The 20,098-nt window shown below is 47.8% G+C and overlaps 1 protein-coding gene across 1 annotated transcript; it reads right to left on the bottom strand.

Moving 5' to 3' along the window:
* Positions 1-9,986: 9,986 nt before the first annotated feature.
* KRT76 (keratin 76) lies at positions 9,987-19,237 on the bottom strand. The gene is made up of 9 exons (XM_003939195.3): positions 18,584-19,237; positions 17,246-17,466; positions 15,479-15,539; positions 14,618-14,713; positions 13,937-14,101; positions 13,715-13,840; positions 12,823-13,043; positions 11,397-11,431; positions 9,987-10,964 (listed from the first exon to the last, which is right to left on the bottom strand). The coding sequence occupies exons 1-9, from the start codon at positions 19,181-19,183 to the stop codon at positions 10,543-10,545; spliced, it is 1,947 nt and encodes a 648-aa protein (XP_003939244.3). The 5' UTR covers positions 19,184-19,237; the 3' UTR covers positions 9,987-10,542.
* Positions 19,238-20,098: the final 861 nt, after the last annotated feature.

Here is a 20,098-nt window from a genome sequence, read left to right on the forward strand (position 1 = left end):
GCCCCCCATACTAATGTTCTAGCTTCCAGAAGTGTGTTTGACCACAGTTGCAATGCAAATGGGCTACTCAGTCTCAGTCCATCTTCCTAAATGCCCATTGCATGCCAATCCTGTCTGAGAAATGAGTGGTCAAGGAAAGCCACAGAGGAGAAACTTGTGAAAAGACACTACCAAAAATACCAAAAAAAAGGGGAGACAACACTCCTATGGGCGTTCCCTGTCTGAGGAAGGCCCAGGACATACACTGGATGGGACATCAGATAAATCCTACCTTAACATGACTTATGTGACTCTGCCTTTGTGAAACTCTAGGAATAAGGCTGTAACAGACAATTCTAGGGTAGAATAGCTGATACAGAGCCATGAGGAATCATCTAAACTGATAGAAAATAAGCGCACAGCATACTCACAAATGCCAACTGGATGCTGGCCCTCCCCAGACATCCCATTCAGGAACAAAATAAATACCATGGAAAGGTCATGGTGAAATTACCCAGGTGGGACAATATCTTTTTGGAATTAGCCCCTGGGATGCCAGGATATAATGATATGAGCTCCAGCATCAAGGACTGAGGTTAGACATGAGAAGGAACTTCCCTGAGATTCTAGGATGGGGATGCAGAGAAGAGAAACGTAATATGTCTCTGGATACGTGGCTCTGCTGTCACCTTGGCCTTGGTTGCCTCATGGGCAAAACTGGGATAATATGCCTCTTCATCAGTGTGTGTGGTGAGTAAATCAAGCTGGGTAAAGTACCCCACACAGTGCCCATCCCATACCATAAGTGACACCGCTCCTATCTGCATCATCCTTCTGGGCCCATGGATACCACCTGCATCTAGTTGCAGGTGTCTTTTTTTTAAGATAGGGTCTTGCTCTGTCACCCAAGCTGGAGTGCAGTGGTGCAATCATAGCTCACTCACTGCAGCCTCACACTCCTGAGCTCAAGTGATCCTCCCTCAGCCTCTCAAGTAGCTGGGACTACAGGCACGTACCACCATGCCTAGCTGATTTTTAAATATTTTTTGTAAAGATGGGGACTCACTATGTTGTTCAGGTTGTTCTTGAGTTCCTGGCCTCCAATGATGCTGCCCCAACCTCCCACAGCACTAGGATTACAGGTGTGAGTCACCACACCCAGCTGGCCAAGTATGTTTTCCAGGGGCCTGTGCCAGCCTGATCCATTGAGTGGGAAGAATTTACACTGTTTATGACAGCCTGGCAAACTGCCGTGGGTCATGAGTTTGGATGTGGTACACTACTCCTCAAAGATCCACTGAGAATCTCTAGTCTCCCTTTGCTCCCATCCACCCCCACCAACATGATCTTATGCAAGTACCATTTCCAACATGTCACTTTCCTACCCAAAAGATACCCAGCAGAACAAACTCCTCTTTTGACCTTAAATGCCCTCCCCTTTCCCTTTTTCTTTCCTCTATCCTGATTCCACCACTTTTTAAATATACTTTAAGTTCTGGGGTCCATGTACAGATCTTGCAGGTTTGTTACATGCGTATACATGTGTCATGGTGGTTTGCTGCACCCATCAACATGTCATCTGCATTAGGTATTTCTCCTAATATTATCCCTCCCCAATCCCCCCACCCACTGCTATCCCTCCCATAGCCCCCCCAAACCCCTCAACAGGCCATGGTGTGTGATGTTCCCCTCCCTGTGTCCATGGGTTCTTATTGCTCAACATCCACTTATGAGTGAGAACATGCAGTGTTTGGTTTTCTGTTCTTGTGTCCGTTTGCTGAGAATGATGGTTTCCAGCTTTATCCATGTCCCTGCAAAGAATATGAACTCATCTTTTTTATGGCTGCAGAGTATTCCATGGTGTATATGTGCCACATTTTCTTTATCCAGTCTATCGTTGATGGGCATTTGGTTTGGTTCCAAGTCTTTGTCATTGTAAACAATTCCACCACTTTAATGTTAAAACTCTGTCATTCCATCCAAGCCAATCTTCTTGCTATCATTCGATAGGAAGTTGAACAAATGACTTCTACGGTTTCTTCCCTCTGTTGGGTTCTGGAATACCATGCATCTCCCCGACCATCCCTCGCCATCATCCTCGGTAAGTTCCACCTCTGAGAGGGTGACTCACTCAGCATCCTGGCCATGGAATCCCTGAGTCTTCTCAATTCCACTCACCTTCTCCTTCACTCCACCTCAGCCACACACTCCAGGGCTGCAGCCTGGACCATCACCAAGAACTGGTCCCTCCTGGAAGCTTAATCCCCAAGCCCCACTTTCTGGCCACAACTTTCCATCTGCCAGGGCTCTCCCACCTACCTCTCATCACATCTGTTCCTCACTCGTGTAAATAATCTCATTATCTGGACTCCTTCATTTTTTCCAAGGCTGTTAGCTCTCTCCTGGCCTCTTTTCCTGCCCTTCTCACATTAAGCCTTATTCATTCATTCAACAAGTACTTTCTGAGCACTTACTATGTGCTAGGCATTGACCAGGTAGCAGAAAGTGGTGAACAAAATTGCTGTCTGATTGCTCACAGAAAGAACAGACTGGACTTCACCATCTGAACCACCATTTCACCAGCTTCATCAATGCTCCTATTTCCCTATCTTTCAACCATCAGCCTAACAAAGTCTCATCTCAAGGCCATGACTACAATCTTTCTTCCCCTATCTGCTGCAGGAACTGAGCTCTGCTGAGGGCGGACCACCCAAGCCTGACTTCCTACTTCACCAAGAATACTGAAGCCATTAGGAATGATCCCCTCAGCATCTCTTCTGTGCCTTTACTCCTGCCTGCCTCCACACCCACCTAATTTTGTTTTTCCTTGTACAAGGCTTCAAGATGCATCCCCTCCCATCTCCTCTAAATCTTTGCTCCATCAGTTACCCTCCTCCCTCTCCTGCCCCTCCTCTAAACCTCTCCTCCCATACCCAAGTCTTTCCCATGCTTACAGTATCTCTTCTAGCCCCATGATGCCTTCTTGCTGTCATTCTGTGTCTCTTCCCCTTTTCAACTAAATGTCTAAAAAGGGTAACCCCACTTTGTCCACTTCCCTGTCTCTGATCAACTCCTAAACCCATGAAATCTAGTTTTGTACATAACCTGACATCATGTACACCACATTCCTATGAATGCATTTCTCCCTGACTTCCTAAAACCCAAACCTGATAGACAAGCTTCATTCTTCATGCCACCAGATCACTTTACTGCAGCTGAAATGTGATGTATACACAAGTCATTCTTTGCAGTATCTTCACAACAGTAACATGTTTTTCGAATCCCCACATCCCTTAAAAGTCTGCATTAATAGGTTTCCAGCTTCATTCTGGCATAACTTGGCAACTTCCTTGTGGATGTGGTGGATAAGCCATGGGCAGGTCCAGTTTGCCGAGAATGTGAACACAGAGCTCCTTGCTGAAATGAATCTAAAACCAGGAGATTCCAAAGCTCCTAGAGTGGCAATGAGCCACTGGAGAGCAGGTATGGAGAAGCTGTGGTGTCATTACTGCCTTGTTCTAGAAAGGCAGTGCTGAACCTACGTTGAGTGGTGTGGAGGCAGGCCAGCTGCAAAAACTGAGGACTGAGGAGATTCAACATCGGACTGAGGAAAGGCCCCTCTTCTCCAGATCTCAGAGCTCAGGATAGTGACAGACTAATGCAAAACCACCAGGCCACCATGTAAGTTGTGCAGATTGCATCATGCATAAGAGTTTCAGACCAAGGATGTGAAAGGGAGTGAAAATCTAGCCCATACTCTGGCCACTGAGCTGTATGCTATGGCCAGAAGAACATAAACATATTTTACTTTACACAAGCACTATCCTTTGCTAAGACATGTGCCCATGAAGCTGTCAGCACAGAATGGACACCTATTTCTAATTCACAAAAATACCTGAGAGATCCAGAAGACTTCAGAACAACAGTTTAACATCATGATTTTCAGCATGAGAAGAATCTACTGCTAGAAAACCTTCACTTGGGCTTCACTGGTCGTCGGGTCGGGTAAGTCATGCTGTAGTGAAACCACGTAAGTCAAATCCTGGCTCCCCACCTCCCAGTTACATGACCTTGGATAAGTTGTTTAATCCACTATGCCTTGATTTCCACCTATCAGATACAAATCTGCTGTGATGATTAAATTATTTTAGAACATGTCCTGGTATATAACAAGCACTCAGTACACATTAGCTTTTAACTAGTGGTGTAATCCTTATGTACAGTGACAGAAAATCATCTCTGGACCATCAACGACACACACACCCTCTCATCAGCCGGGTCTTTGTTCTCCGAAGTTTGCATGTGGGTGCTGTTGCCATAGTTGTTCAGTGCTTTCCTGTTTCAAAAAGGCAGGAGTGTGTGTGCGAGTGCAAGGGTGTGTGTGTCTAGGTGTATAGGAGGTGAGGCAAGGGTTACAGTCAGAAGACTCAGGGCATCAACCATGCGTGCAGAGGGAAACTGAGCAGACTGATTCAGCCCTATATTAAAAACCATGACTAATTCTAACTGAACCACAATGATTTTCAAAGCTGAAAATAAGCTAAAAATGGCTCAGGTCATAGGTTTTCTCTGTACTTCTATTACCAAGCCTTATCGTTGGGCAGCTAAGACCCAGTATCTTAATTACCAGTTTCTCAGGGCAAAACATGCATGAAACACATTTATGGGAATTCAAACGTGGACTATTTGGCCTTGACTATGAATAACCCCAGCTTTAATAAGGCAGAACACCTGGCCTGAAACAACGAAATAATTAGTCTAAACAGTGGGAGTGAGAAAGGAGCTCTAATACATACATTTTGCTAATTGCTCTCCCCTGTTGCCAGCAAAGGTGAATTGGGAGAGGTCAACAAGAGCCACCTGGAAGCAAGGAGAACCGTTAGGGGTAAGCTAACAAGAGCCATTACTTCCGTGAACTGAGACACCAGAGTTGGGACCTCGGAAATTCAGCCACTGGGAGAAAGAACATCTGGAATACACAGAGAAGGCAGAAAGGGGTCTGGGAAGCCTGGCCTAAGTAGCAGCAATCCCTGCCCCAGCCCAAGCTTGGCTTTACTGAATGTCCCAGGCAAGCGTTTACCACTGATCAAATAGCAACAAGCCAGAGAAGCGCACCCCCTCCAGAATCCCTGAAGAATGTTCTCATGAATTCTATATGTGCGGTGGGCTGCCCGCCATCCCGGGGCCTTCACCTCCAGGGTCTTCTCCACGCTCCCAGGGCACTTTTACCAGAAAAAAAGGGCAGCCTCCCCATCCAAATCCCAGTCGACCAGCCAACCGACCAGCTCCCTCCGGCCCTGTCTCAGGTCCAGTTCCCAAAAACAGACTCAGATGAAGATCTATGTACAGGAAGCTCGTTGGAGAGGACTCTTAGGGTCCACATGTGAGGAAGTGAATGAAGCAGGACTGGGGATTGGGGAAAAGTTAAACTGCTATGTAGTTGGATTGGCTGCAACAAAGGTCTCAGCCAATCCCACTGAGCAGAGCGCTGGGGAGAGATCACAGCCTAGGGCAAGGCCTTCATGAGCAATCAGGAGCCACAGCAGATGGGGAAGTGAGTGCTAGGTTCTCGAAAGGGTGGGAGCCCACCACCCATCCACTACAGACCCCACATCCCTAGGGGGACTAATCCTGCTTCTGTGTCTCTCCCAGCCTTGCCTCACTCTGTCATCCCATCTACCACTGCAGACAATTTTGGAGGTGGCTCTTCCCACAACTTGGCCCTGGATTTAACTGGTAATTTGGTGGTGACTTCATCGTGCAAAACACCTTCCATGCCAGCTATCCAAAACGGTCTGTGACACTAGCTGCCATCTCCAGGCAGTGGGAGCCTTCTGGACCTCACAGGCCCTGTAGGTGGGGAGAGGCATGTGTTCCTAATGACAGAATATATCTTGGAAAGACTGACTCTGCAGCTCTTCATTAATGTTAAGTATTGGTAGATCGAAAAGATAATTACCTGACCCTCCAGGGACCTCTGCTATTCCTGAAACACGTTCTTGTATTCAGTAACCCTACTGCCCCTGCCAAAGTAGACACCTCTCTTAGGAACTTCTGAGAGACAGACTACTCTGGGACAGAAACTGTGTCAAGTGTTCCACCTGGAAGACCCCTTTTTTCAGCATACATGTTCCTGTATCAACCACGTGGAAAATAACACCATCACAAACACTCCCTGTCCCAAATACCACAGGCAGGCTTTGCACCAAACTTTCTTGTGTTCACAGCCCTTTCACATGGGTAAGAGTTGTAGTCCATCAACCCTAGGGATCCACCTGTGCAGGGTATTCTACTTTTTGGGAGTGTTTATCTAGGATGTCACTCAAACCAACTGCCCCGAATTGAGATTTCTGAAGCTCCTATTTCCTGCCCGCTATTATAAGAAAACTAGAACCAGTCTTGACCAAAGGAAGCAGCTGAAAAAGACATCCTTAACCAAAAGCTACATGAGAAAATCGATTCCTAGGCATGGGTCTGCAGTTATTTTATTACTGTCTTCCGTAGTCCTGATGTAGTCCCACAGTTTCTAGAGAAGCCTTTATATTTTTAAGCATCACTGTTGAAAAAAATATTTTTGTAGATGAATATTCAGGCAGTAGATCTGATCCAGTAGGTCTGATCTTAGAGTTTCTGATTAGCCACTTAAAGATCTAAGTATTAAATGGCTTGTACTTTTTAATTGCAGTGCTTTGAAGGCAAAATTGTTTCTTTATTGAAATTTCTATTCTACTGGACATCAATTAATGTATGCCATGTGCCAAAAGTCACCTGAAAGGTATCTTTTTCTTACAGCATGTTAAGTGTGTTTGTACAGATTTACTTAAAATCCTTTCCATAGAAATCAGTCTGTTAAGTTTTTGGTTGGGGTGAGGGTGAGTTTGCTAAAATGTGATTCTTCAGGCTCTGTAATTACAACTCTATCCTTCTTCCTGTTAAAATCTTTCTTGCAAAAAAATGGTGTTCCATTGGTCTAGTTCAACCTGAGTAAGAGGAGGTAGAAAAAGGCTTCAGAGGTACCAAAGGTCATCTGTCTGGCTTCATGTTAGTAAAATGTTTTAGTAGAACATTACTGACTATAAAACATGTATGTCACACTTCTAGAAAAAAGAAAAACACATAACTGTTTATAGTTCCTAATGTGTACTTTTGATTCTGCTTTTTAAGTAAAAACAATCTGCACTGACAAAGAAAATTATGATCTCCAACTGTATTTGCTGTTATAGAAAGGTGTTATTTGGTAAATTTCTTATCAGCTACATTATAAATTCTATGAGTGCAGAAACTATATGTGCTCTCCCCTGTATCCTTGGGCCTGGCACAGTAGCTGGAAAATAGTAGGCATTTGCTCTATTAATAATTGTTGAATAACTGAATAGATAAGTTCCACAATATGTTAGGTGAAAAATCAAGTTAAAAATCAAAATGTGTTGTTAAGATCCCACTGTAAAATATTTTATATTTTTCTATGAATACGTGTGCATGCATGCACATGCATGAATGCAGGGAAATGTCGGGATGGTAGAATTGTAGATGATCTTAATCTTTTAATTTGCTAAAATTTGATGCATTTTTGCTATAAATGTGTATTGCTTTTATAATTTAGTAAAAGATATCTAGGAGAGGGAGAAGAGTGAAGGATAAAGAATAAAGGATGGAAAATAACAAAGTAGTTGCCACTAGGAGACAGATTGTTTAATCCTGAACTGGTAGGATTTCAAGTATCAATTCGGGAGGGCTCCTGTCACCCTTTTGACCATTCCACCCAGGAAAATACCTACTCTACTTACCCTGGCTGCCTTCAAAAGCAAAGAGCTGCCCCGGTTCTGTTTTCAAATGGGCGATGGGTTGAGGGATTCTTCAAGGCTGAGACAGCTCAAGATTGCCACCTCCCATGGTCTTAAAAAATATTCTATTTTCCCCAGTCCCCATTCTGGTCTAAGACTTGATGCCTTCACCCCAGAGCTTCTTCTGCTGTACTGCTCCACTGGCACATGGTTTAATGCCACTGTGTCAAGAACATGGAGGATGACACTAGTCCTGGAGTTCTCCTGGGATTTGGCCTGGAAAGCTGAGCCCTGACCCCTTGCCCTTCCTCCGTATTCCCCACAGTCTCTTTCCCTCCCAGGCCTGCTCCAGGCTTCTCCTCCAATGTGCCTGTCTTAATAGGCCCCTTCCTTTCATTCCAGGTATCCTTAAGTCTTTTGCTACCTCCCTTGGTAGCCCCCTCCACCATTTCTCCTCATAAGAATTCAAAAGAGGGTCCTAGGCCCTCGCTGTGAACTTTTCCCTCTGTCCTACCTTGGAGTATGACCTATCCCATCTTCCATTCAGAATAAGGGCACTGGGGGAGGGGCACGCTCCTTATTCATCTCTATTCATCCTTTCAATTGACCAACAATTTTTCACTCAGTTTCCCACCTGCTATGCAGGGCCCCGAGATTATCAACACACATGGAGCAGATGGATGAAGAGACTAAAGCAGATGTCTCCAAACCCTGCTGCTTCAGGCAGTTGGGTTGACTCAAGACAGTCAGCCTCTTCCCATTAAGTTAAGCAACACATGGAGCAGAGTTCCCAGGGTGTTTTCTTGCAGGGAGTTGGGGAGACAGCCGATGATGCTTCTTACAGCGTCTCTGCAAGGCCAGTAAGCTCAACAATTCAGAACTGCCTGCCCCTGAGCTCAAAGTACCCAGAGCTAGGCCAAGGGAAAGTAGAAAGGGCACTACCTCCTGCTTGTAAGCTGTGAAAAGATGGGCAAGGATTTATTCATCTCTCAGGTATAGGAACTTTAAAATGTTCTCTTCTCCAATTTTTGAGGCCAGGGCTGCTGTGCTTTAGAGATTACATAGGGTGGGCCAAGGCTCAGAAATATGGAGCTTCCTTGGACAGCAGACAAATGTACAGATGCCCTCTCGTTAGTCCAGCCCTGATCTGACTTCTGGGCAGTAATACACGATCTACAGTGACTTACAAACTACTGTTTTGCCATGCTCAATGGCATACAGAAGGGATAGGTTCAGGGAGTGGGGGTGGAAATCACAGACTCTGAATGTCATCTCCCTGAGGCCCCCAATTTTCCTGTTTTTTCTCTCAGTGACTGTCTTCTTATCCCTGTGCTCCCCGGGTTTGGCTTTCAGCCTTCTGAGAATGGCTGGTAAGTGCTGGTGTGAGGGCTGGCACCCATCTCTGTTCCTAATTTTACATCCGCCTGGAGTGAGTTTACTCGTTTAACACTCCCACCCACTCTCTTACCCAATCACTGAGTTTGGAAGGAGGAGCTGAGTTTGCAGAGCAACACCCTTCCATCTCTTAGGATCTGGCTCTCCATAGCAAGCTTATATTCTGCTCTCTTGTGTTCTCCCTTGACGACGAGGGATCTGACCCGATAGGGAAGGCTACAGTGGCCCTAGGCTGCTTCTGCCCAGGTGGAAAGTCTGGCCTAAACCTGAGGGCCTGTGATAGGAAACCCTTTCCATTCAAGGTGAAAGATACATGCTCCAGTATCTGCTTTGTTGGTAATAAAGGGAATATTGACCCTCATCTGCTCATTTGTCTTATTTTTTTAATGGGCTCAGACCCTATGCAAGAAAAAGAGGATGTTATGTATTGAACCCTTCAGATTCCAAGAGCTGTGTTTGCAGAAAGAGGATTGGTTCTGTGTCTGGCTGGGATGGTGGTGGAACAAAGGAACTGAAGTCCCAGTGGAATCTGTTCCCTTGATGAACTGAAGAACGCTCTTCTTACAAGACTGGATTTCAGAGGCCTGCTCAGAGGCTGGAGGATGGATGGGATGACTTTCTTGGGAGTGGGGAAAGTTTCCCGCTAAATGACATACACAGACCTATCACAGGAACTCCAACCAAATAGATGGAGAAGCCAAAACTATTCAGTAGTTTTTATAACCACTTTTAAATTCTCAGAAGACCATCACCCCCACCTGATTTCTCATCACTTTTGGGTCATGATCTATTCTGTGACTCCCGGAATAAAAGACAAACACCAGAATGTGAAATTCAGTGCAATTTACTGAGAAAAGAAAGTGCAACATACTCATCACCAGAGGATCTACAGCTCAGGGAATTGGAGGACAGGAGGGAGTCAGGATCTGAAGCCCAGAGGTAGGGAGGGCTCCCTGGGAACCGGCAGTCTGGAGATCCTAACCGTGCACCCTCTAGCACTGAACCCATGGCACTGCCCTCCTCAGAGAGTGCTGAGGTGATTGGCTTTAAATACCAACTCCCAGTAAGAGCGGGAGATGGGCCAGAGTGGGAACAGGCCAGGCTGAAAGATGGAGACTGGCTTGGGCTCAGGGGTTGCTGTCCAAAGTAAGGGGCCATTGCAGGGAGTCTCCCAGGGGCATCATCACCCCAGACTAGCAGCCGGACCTCCATGGCCCTGGGAAGGTCATGGGGTTGGAGAAACCAGGAGTTCAGCTTCTTCTCCAGGGAATTTGAGGAAAAATGTGATTGAACCATGTGCATCTATTGATGCCAAGCAGACAGTGGGAAATGCTATTGCAGGCTGAGTGGGAAGCAGCTGGTTATAGAGACTGGGCACAGAAGATCACTTGGTGGAGCTATGCTGGCTTGAGCTGGTGGTCTGGGAGAAGCGGATATTGGTGCTGCCTCCACCACCAGACTTGTAGCCACTGCCTCCAGAAGTCTGGACGCTGCCAGAGCTGGAGCCCATTCCACTGTGGCTCCCGGAGATGCTACCTGCACCACCGAGCCTGCTGCCACTACTGCTGCTCTGGTAGCCCCCACTGCTGCCCCTGCCCCCGGCGCTGCCACTGCTGACCACTCTGTAGCCGCTGCTGCTGCCGCCACTGACTCCTTCATAGCCACTGCTGCCGCCGCCACTGACTCCATAGCCGCCGCTGCTACTGCCGCCTCTGTAGCCACCATTGCCACTGCCACTGACCCCTCCAAAAATTCCACGGCTACTGCCAGAGCTTCCACTTGTGCTGGTGACATTGCTGACCACTGCTACAAGACAATAGGCACACAATTCAGTCAAAAGGCCTGGGACACTGGAAGCCAAAGCCTGTATTACATCCCTGCTTGGCTATGTGACTTAGAGAAAGATGCTAACTTCTCTAGTGCCTCAGTTTGCAAACTGTGAGAGTTAGCCTGCCCCCTGGTGCCTTCCCCCAAGAACAGGAACCAGAAGTATCCATAGAAATTTCTGGTTCTCCAACCTAGGCCACTCCCCAAACCAGAGGGATTTTAGCTTTAGCCTGAGAGGTTGTCAGCTTACACTAGGGGTAGAGTGTGTGGCCGTGGCCTGAGATCCTGGACGCTGTCAGATGGCCTGGCCTCCTGGGATGGAACAGGCCTTCTTGCCAGTCAGCCAATGAGAATGTTTCTAGTTTCCCTTTTTACAACCCAGGGAGAAGGTTTTCTGAATGGGCTACTTACAAATGCACACGGCACTCTGACACTCTCCAGACATCCTGAAAAGGAAGAGGAGATGTGAATTCTTTCTGCAATGAGTCAATAGCCAAAAAGCTGAGAGTTCACAACTTTGAGAGCCACATCCTCCCATTTGTCCCACTAGGGGTCAAGCTCCTGTGAGAAGAAAGCCTATTTCGAGTCTGTTTCCATGACCATATCTCTCCAGAAAAGGGGGCTGCTACAAAGGTTGAGACTTCCCACCCTTTTCCCATTAGCCCTTAGAGATTATCTTCTCTAAGAAAACTATCTGACTCCCAGCTCTGCTTTGACTGGCCTGTCCCCACCTCTCATCCCCTTCTAAGACCATCTTCCCACCTTAGCATGCCTTTCCATTCTTCTCTACCCAGCCCTGGAATTTTTAATCTCCAATTTCCAAGAAGGCTTCCATCATGAACCCTCCTGGAGTGATGGTGGACGTGATGGGAGTTGTTCAGAGTGGAGAAAGTATGGGAGGGGCTGACACTCAACACAGGATGGATTTGAAATGTCCCACCTACACTGCCCATCTTCCTGTGTTTCATTCCTGTTCATGGAGCAGGCACAGCCACATATCTGAGAATATATGGAATGGGCCTACACACCTTGCCAATGTGTGCCCACTGATGTCAACCACTCCCCCCTCATCCCATTACTCCTAGTACACTGGACATCATCTTCACTCTCACTTTCCTTCTCATACTTGGCTTCTGTTTTCTCCATCAGATTGGGAGCTACCTGAGGACAGAGGAATAGCTTCCCTCTGAACACATGATGCATTGGGCAGGAACTCTGCAGAAAGATCTCTCAATTCTTGACACTCCTTTGATAACCACTCACTAAGCCTTTATCTTCTGCTTAATGTTGTATTATTTTCCAGGAGCACGGATGTATCACCCATCTCCCGTATGGACTCAGCTTCACGGGTGGGGCTTGTCTATACTGAGTTTTCCAATATGGTAGCCAGTAGCCACATGATGCTGTTTAAGTTAATTCAAATTAAATTAAACGTAAAACTCTGTTTCTCAGTTGCACTAGCCACATTTCCAGTGCTCCAGTGGCTAATGGCTACTGTATTAAACAGTGCAAAAATAGAACATTTTCATCATCTCAGAAACTTCCAATGGACAGCACGGGTCTACCACTTGTCATAATGCCAAAGAACCTTCCCAATGCATTGAACATAATGAAGATCAGTACAGATAGGTAGTATAATATTGATGTCCATGATACATGTGAGAGTTGGATGATCCTGATGGACTTAAAATAGTGGGGCCTTGAACCCTGACTGTCATCCAAGACACTCCTGCCCTTTGTCTGAGTGTTTCTCTGCTTATCATCTTGCCCCCTTTCCACATTATCAAAAGTCACTCTAAAACCATATCTGGAGAATGGTGATCCCACAGCCCCTCACCTGCATTCCTCTCCCTCCAGCAGCTTGCGGTAGGTGGCAATCTCCACATCCAGGGCCAGCTTGACGTTCATCAGCTCCTGGTAGTCACGCAGGAGCCGAGCCAGGTCATCCTTGGCCTTCTGTAGGGCAGCCTGCAAGTCTTGGAGCTTGGCATTGGCATCCTTGACGGCCATCTCTCCACGCTGCTCAGCCTCTGTAATTGCAGTCTGTAGGTTGGCATTCTGGAACAGGAGGAAGTGGAAGATCAATTAACATAATGACCAGAAAACAAACACTTGATCTTTGCTAGAAGTAGATCTCTTCCCCCACATCCTACATCCCTTCCTCCCTTTTCTTAGAAATCTCAATGGAACATGTTCAAGAAAAGAAGTCAGTTTAACAGTTGGTTAATTCATCTTTGGCCCATCGAAATCAACTTGTGGCTCATCAAGAAAGGGAGCACTGATTTGCTTTCCTATGCTGCTAAAAGTAGTAGTGGTCTGGTTAGTCTCTAATCTTTTTTGCAAGACTGTTAAAAACTCTCTTGCTTAATCACTTCATTCAATAATACAGAGCAGCCATCAAGGTTCTGTGAACTGTGTGAGAAACAGCTTCACTAGATAGAAAGGTAGATCCTGCTGAGAGCTGAGTGTTTAAGTCCAACACTGCAGTGACTGCAGTGGTAGGATTTACTAGACAAACCGGAATAAGCAAACATCTTTCTTGAGTGAACATTCCAAGAAGCTCAGCCTCCAAGAGAAATATCTGGGAGAACAGAGTTTCCCAAAGACTGTGCTATCCCCACGTGTGACACCATGAAAGGACAGAGAGGACCTGTGGCAGAGGAGCAGAGCTGGTGCTGCTTCTCCCCGGGGCCTGACCTCCGGGATCTCTCTGTTAAACCCAGCCCCACCTGCTTCTTGACATTTTCAATCTCAGCCCGTAGCCTCTGGATCATCCTGTTGAGCTCCATGATCTCAGTCTTGGTATTCCTCAGGTCATCCCCGTGCCTGCCAGCTGTGGTCTGCAGCTCCCCAAGCTGACAGAGGAAAACCAATCAACATGGCTTTTGCACAGTGTCGGCACATTCTTGATGAAGGTCATCAGGATCTAAGGACACAGGGAGGGTTCCCACCTTGGTCTGGTACAGGGCCTCGGCCTCAGCCTTGCTCCTCTGGGCGATCTCCTCGTATTGGGCGCGGACCTCGGCAATGATGCTGTCCAGGTCCAGGCAGCGGTTATTGTCCATGGACAGAACCACAGACATGTCGCTGACGTGGCTCTGCATCTGGGACAGCTCCTTTAGGAAACATGGATAGTTACTCTCACTATCCCCTGGCCCAAAAGATGCTGGGAAGCCTCTACTAGCAGAGATACCCCAAGGATGGGGCTAGAAGTATATCAGTTGGATAAAGCAGCTCATACTTCAGGCCTGGCTTCAGCCTAAAAGGTGCTAGAACACAAGGCTAAAGGAAATATGCAAATATAATCGGGTTGTCAGCCTGAAGGTATCAGCCGACGAGCCCTATTGCGTAGGTTTCCGTGGGCCCCCAGCAGGGAGGAGTATTGTGAAGATGCCAGCTGTGATACAGGTATAGGAGGCAGAGAGAAGACGCAGAGGAAAATGGCCTGAGGACCTGTGGGCCAGGCCTGCGCAGACTAAGGAAGCTCAGTTAACATTTCCCAGGTGGAGTGGAGCTGAGTTCTGAGCCCCATTCCTGGTTTTGTGAGTGTTGTGCTGTTCGGCTGTCCCTAAAGTTATGCTTGGGAAGATGCAGACAGGAAGGCTCCAGAGCTTGGCAAACCAAGGAATCACCATCTCATAGAGGGTCCTCAGGAAGTTGACTTCATCTGTCAGGCTGTCCACCTTGGCCTGCAGCTCCACCTTGTTCATGAAAGCCGAATCCACATCCTGCAGGGGAGGTCAGAAACCCAGAGAATGACCCTCAGTTCCCCTCCCACCCAGCGGCTCTTTCCTAAGCCCTCACGTCTCATCTTTGTTCCTCCCCCAGATCCCCTCCCAATTGTGACTTCTCATCTTCCCTTTTCTACGTGAAATTTTCTACCTTTCTACTTTCTACTTCCCTTTTCTACTTCCCAAGTCTACTTTAAGTAAGGAAAATCAAAGCGGCGTTCTTCCTTTTAATTGCTCAACGTATCAAACCCCAATGCTTTAACAAAATACAAACCATAAGGCACAGAGTAACCATCTGATTTTAGAGTAGAAAAATCACATTTACCTGATGTGTATGTGACTTTGGCTATATAGTACCAGAAACCCCATCCTCCTGAACAGAAATTAGGGTATTCCCACTACTTCATCTTTATGATGACCGGTTTAAATATGCTACAAGTATTTGCTGATTATTATTAACAGCATCTGGAGTACATTTGTAGGCTGAAAATCTTGATTAATTCTACACATAAAGTGCTTGTTATTAGTTCATAATGCTGATCAGCTCATTAGTCACAGTAACATTTTAATACACCTTCTCATGGTAATGTACTCAGAGTGGCTTCCTTCATTAAACATTTCATTTCCAAAAATGCAAGGAAAAGTGTCAATCCCACACACAGGATAAGGTGACTGCCCCCCACAAGAGCTGGCTGTGCTCTCTCTCCATGGGGAACAGCTCCCAGAAAGGGAACCTGGATATGCTGGTCCAGGCTCACCTACCTTCTTGAGCCCCACAAACTCATTCTCCGTCGCAGTGCGCTTGTTGATTTCATCCTCATACCTGGAACAGGAAGAGGCAAATATTTGACCAGTGACATTTCAGGAGTGAAAAAGAAAGATGAGAATTCCAGGCAGTCTCCCCACCAGTGCAGAGACAGGACCAGCTTCATGGGCATGTGACCTGGGCAGTTACATGGGACCCTGAGCTCAGGGTCGCCACATTCACCTCAATGCTGGCACCATCTTGACACTCTTTCTTTTTTTTTTTTTTTCTCTGAGACGGGGTCTCACCCTGTCACCCAGGCTGGAATACAGTGCCATAAGCACGGCTCACTGCGGCCTCAGCCTCTCAGGCTCAGGCAATCCTCCCGCCTCAGACTCCTGAGTAGCTGGAACCAAAGGCTTGCACCACCATGCCCAGTTAGCTTTTTAATTTTTAGTAGAGACAAGGTCTCACTTTGTTGCCCAGGCTGGCCTCCAGCTGCTGGGCTCAAGTGATTCTCTCACCTCAGCCTTCCAAAGTACCGGAATTACAGGCATGATTAAAATTCTTAATAATTTTGTAACTAGGTTCCTGTATTATCATTTTGCACTGAGCCCTGAAAATTATGTAGCTGGTCCTACCCAGAGACCTCTCAGAGCTCAGGGCGCTGCCTGGGCCACTTCCTTCTAAATCCAGTGGCGGGCAGAGGTATGGACAGTCAGGGTGAGAGGGCAGACTTCTAGGAGATTGACTACTTGCCTGGGCTCTTTGATTGACTTTGTGAAGCACAATATGTGCATATGAAACCCAATAAAATGTTTGCTCTCATTGGGCTTTTCTGCCTCTGTTTTCTGATTTCCTTCATTACAGTTACTTCTTGTTAAGAATGAACTCACGTCTTCTGAATGCATCAAAGATGTGGGATTCCTGCCTATTAAGGACTAAAATCTAATACCAAGGGTTTGGATTTCATAAAGCTTGAGGAACCGGACTGATTCTAGGAGAAAATAGTTCTCTGGGCAGGAGCTCTTTTCTTCCCTCTAGGAGAAAAGAAGCCTCTGGGACCTCTTTTGGGAATGTGAATCTGAGTTGCCGCTGGATTCCCAGTCACATCACGCATGTGTGGCTGAATTGGAATAGGGCCTCCACAGAGCAGGTGTGCCCATCCTGTAGGTTCTGACCCCTGGAGAAATTTGGAGCTCCCTCCCACCTCAGGAGGCCCCGTTCGCGCCTCACAGACCTCAGCAGGTATGGACTGCAACTTGGATCGTAGGGGAGGAGGCAAACCAAAGCCACAGAACAGGAGAGTGGGCCGGAAACACTGAAAGAGGCCTTTACAAAGCGCAGCTCCGGGCATCTGCCTAGAACCCCCAGGAGCTGGGGAGCACTCACACCCCTGGGACCTGCCCCACATCTGTGATTCAGAACACTTAGGTCTGCAATACAGGAATACGCACTGTTGACAAGCATCCCGGGTGATTCCTATGTACAGTCAAGTGTGGCGGACTGCCCATCCTAAAAGGCTCTAAACTCTGGGAGGACTCTTTTGTCCCTCTGAGCTGGAATAGGAGGGGGCCTGCCTGGAGACTGAAATCTGTGTCATAGCCACACAGAAGTCTCAGCCCGCATCCTCTCACCCGCTTCTGCTTGGTCATGCTTCACTCAATAAATCTATCCCAGAGTACTGACTGAAGGCACAGTTGGAAACAGCCAAAATCCCAAATTAGGACCACGCCTCCCTGCTAATTCCCCAGAAGGGGAAACTCCCCAGGAGGAGCCCTCACTTCTTTTTGAAGTCTTCCACCACGTCCTGCATGTTCTTCAGCTCTCCCTCCAGGTTCCCCTTCTCCCCTAGAAGTGAATCCAGCTGCTTGCGCAGGAAGCTGATGTAGGATTCAAAACAAGGCTCCAGGCTCCTGGGCCCTGAGCCGGAGCCTGTGGTCTGCTGCTGGAGCAGTTCCCACTTGGTCTCCAGGACCTTGTTCTGCTGTTCCAGGAACCGCACCTGCATCAGGGGAAGAAGGAAAAGAGTCAGCCTCTGGAGTTGGGCATGTGGGGCCACCCATCCCAAATGGTGGAAATGTGGAGAAGGAACCCAATTCTTCAATCTGCAATTGCCCCTGTTTTTTAATTTGGAACGGATGAAGAGTTAGAAAATGGAGGGTTAGAATTTGTTGCGTGATTATGCCATAGCTGTTCTTTTCATGTATTTCCATCACATTTAATCCTCATAACCACCTATAAAGGACAGGTGATCCCCTATCCTTTATTGCTGTGATCCCCATTTTGTAGATAAGAAAACTGAGACTCAAAGAATTTAAGTTTCCCAAAGTGACGAGTCTACTGAGTGACAGAGCTAAGAATCAAACCCAGGACTGCCCTGGGTCTAAAGGGATCCTTCAGGATACAACCAAAGGAGGTCAGCACAAATAAAGCTATTTGTCAAAGTTTCTTCTATGTAAGCTTTTTTCAGCTCCATAAAGACAGTGAAAACAGTCAGTGAGATTTAACATTTCTTTAGAGGTTTCACATATATAACCTTTCAGTTATTCAGCTTGCAGCTGACCTAGAATTCACTTCAGATCCGGGGCTCAGTCCTCCACAGACCCAGCACACCCTTCTCTGGCCCAGCACGGACAGCTCAGTTTAATATTGGCTGAAGCACAACATCGTTTGGAAGATGAGGCAGCTGCCAATACTTCTCATTTAGAGGCAGGCCCAAGATCTGTGCTAACTCAAGTTTTCATGATCAGCTAGTTTGGATGATCAAGCAATTGCTTTTCAGGAGGAATTAAAGTAACTGCAATAATTTCATGACTAACGCCTCATTCTTCAAAGAGCAAAGAACATGTTTGGACTCTCAGTTCGTTTACCTTCATCTCATTCCTAGCAGGAAACCAGGACCAGGAATTCTTCCCCCCTCCTCCCCCGCTTCACAGCTGGGAAAACAAGGCCCACTGAGTGAAAGACAGTGAAAGGCTCACTGTCCTGTAGGGACCAAGGCAGCAGCAGAACAAGAGTCAGGCACCCCTGCGCTGTGTCTCACAGGTCCCATGGCATCTTTCTGCACCAACCCCTGGGAACCCCCAGCCCTCCACAACACCTCTCGGCCTTGCCCTCACCTTGTCGATGAAGGAGGCAAACTTGTTGTTGAGGGTCTTGATCTGCTCCCGCTCCTGGGCCTTTACTTGCCCAATCTGGGGGTCGATCTCCACATTGAGGGGCTGCAGGAGGCTCTGGTTGACAGTCACTTCCTGAATTCCCCCAGAAAAGCCCCCAGGGCCAATGCCACCAGGACCCCCAAAGCTGCCAGGCCCACCAAAGCCACCAGGGCCACCAAAGCCACCAGCCCCTCCAAAGCCACCAGCCCCTCCAAAGCCACTACCTACTCCTCTGCCACCACCAAAGCCACCACCATAGCTGCCCCCAAAGCCACTTCCATAACCACCTCCAAAGCCACAGCTGCTACGCCCTCCACCAAAGCCACCAGCCCGGGAGCCGCCAGCGGCCACGCTGATGGAGATGCTCTTGTTGCCACCCAGGTTGTAGAGGCTGCGACTGCCAAAGCCGCCTGCTCCACTCCGGAAGCCACAGGCCCCTCCGCCAGCTCCCCCAAAGTGGGCTACACTGCTCATCCTGCTGCTGCCGGAGACCACGGCAGAGCAGCCAGAGAAACCCTGGCTCCCGCCACTGAAGGATTTCTTGCAGACTTGTCTGTTCATAGTGAGAGAGTCTCGAGGCAAGCTAGTGATCACTTAGCAAGAGTTGAGAGGGATGGGGACAACAGAGGAGACTGGACTTTATATACCAGGGAGCTTGGCTTGGCAAAAGGAGAGACGGGCAATTAGCTGAGAGTCATCTTGGGTCTGGTCTGCCTCGTAGGCATTAAGTTACTTCTTGGTTCCAGACACACCTCAAAGATAATCCTCTGGGCCAGAGTGGCTTTGCTTTCTTAGCTTAATCACCTAAACTTGCCTCAGTTGACAAAATGCTGGAGCTCTCCTCCCTCCCTTTGTGTGATGTCCTCAAGGGTTTCAGGGAACCCAAGCAACACCTGATCCAGCAGGAAGGAAGCAGCTTTAGACACCAGGGGATCAGGAGCCATGAGCTCCATGACACAGGGTGAGAACCAGACAACCTCTTTCAGGCGGGCTGGGTCCCTCCCTGCAGCACCAGGTGTCTACAGACTCCTGCAGTGGCTGTGCCAGTCTCTCCCATCATTGGGCCTTGTCTTCAGGTGGCATACCACCTGTGCCCAACTCTTCAGAGGGCGTGGAGTGGGTGCGGAAGTGAGAAGGGCCCAGGCCCACAGAGTCTGCTCTGCCAGCACCTCAGCCGAAGGCATCCATCTCAGCAAACCTGGAGTTTGGGCTGAGAAATGCTACTTATGGGAAAGAAATTACAGTGGAGCTAAACATGTCTGGCTCCTGGAACAGGGGGGCAACCCAGTGTGAGGCTCGGGAAGAGGGGAGACCATGCGCAGAGGAGGGGTCTCAGGCCAAGCCCTCCCCCGACCATCCTAGACTGACAGCAGGTGATTTCTGGACCCAGAAGCAAAAGGGGACAGAATGCGGAAACCCTCCAGCTGGCTGGTAGAGTCGGTTCAAGGCCCCCACTCGTCTTAGGAGGAGTGTGTT

This window comes from Saimiri boliviensis, chromosome 7 (genome assembly GCF_048565385.1).
Source record: "Saimiri boliviensis isolate mSaiBol1 chromosome 7, mSaiBol1.pri, whole genome shotgun sequence".
Taxonomy (NCBI): Eukaryota; Metazoa; Chordata; class Mammalia; order Primates; family Cebidae; genus Saimiri; species Saimiri boliviensis.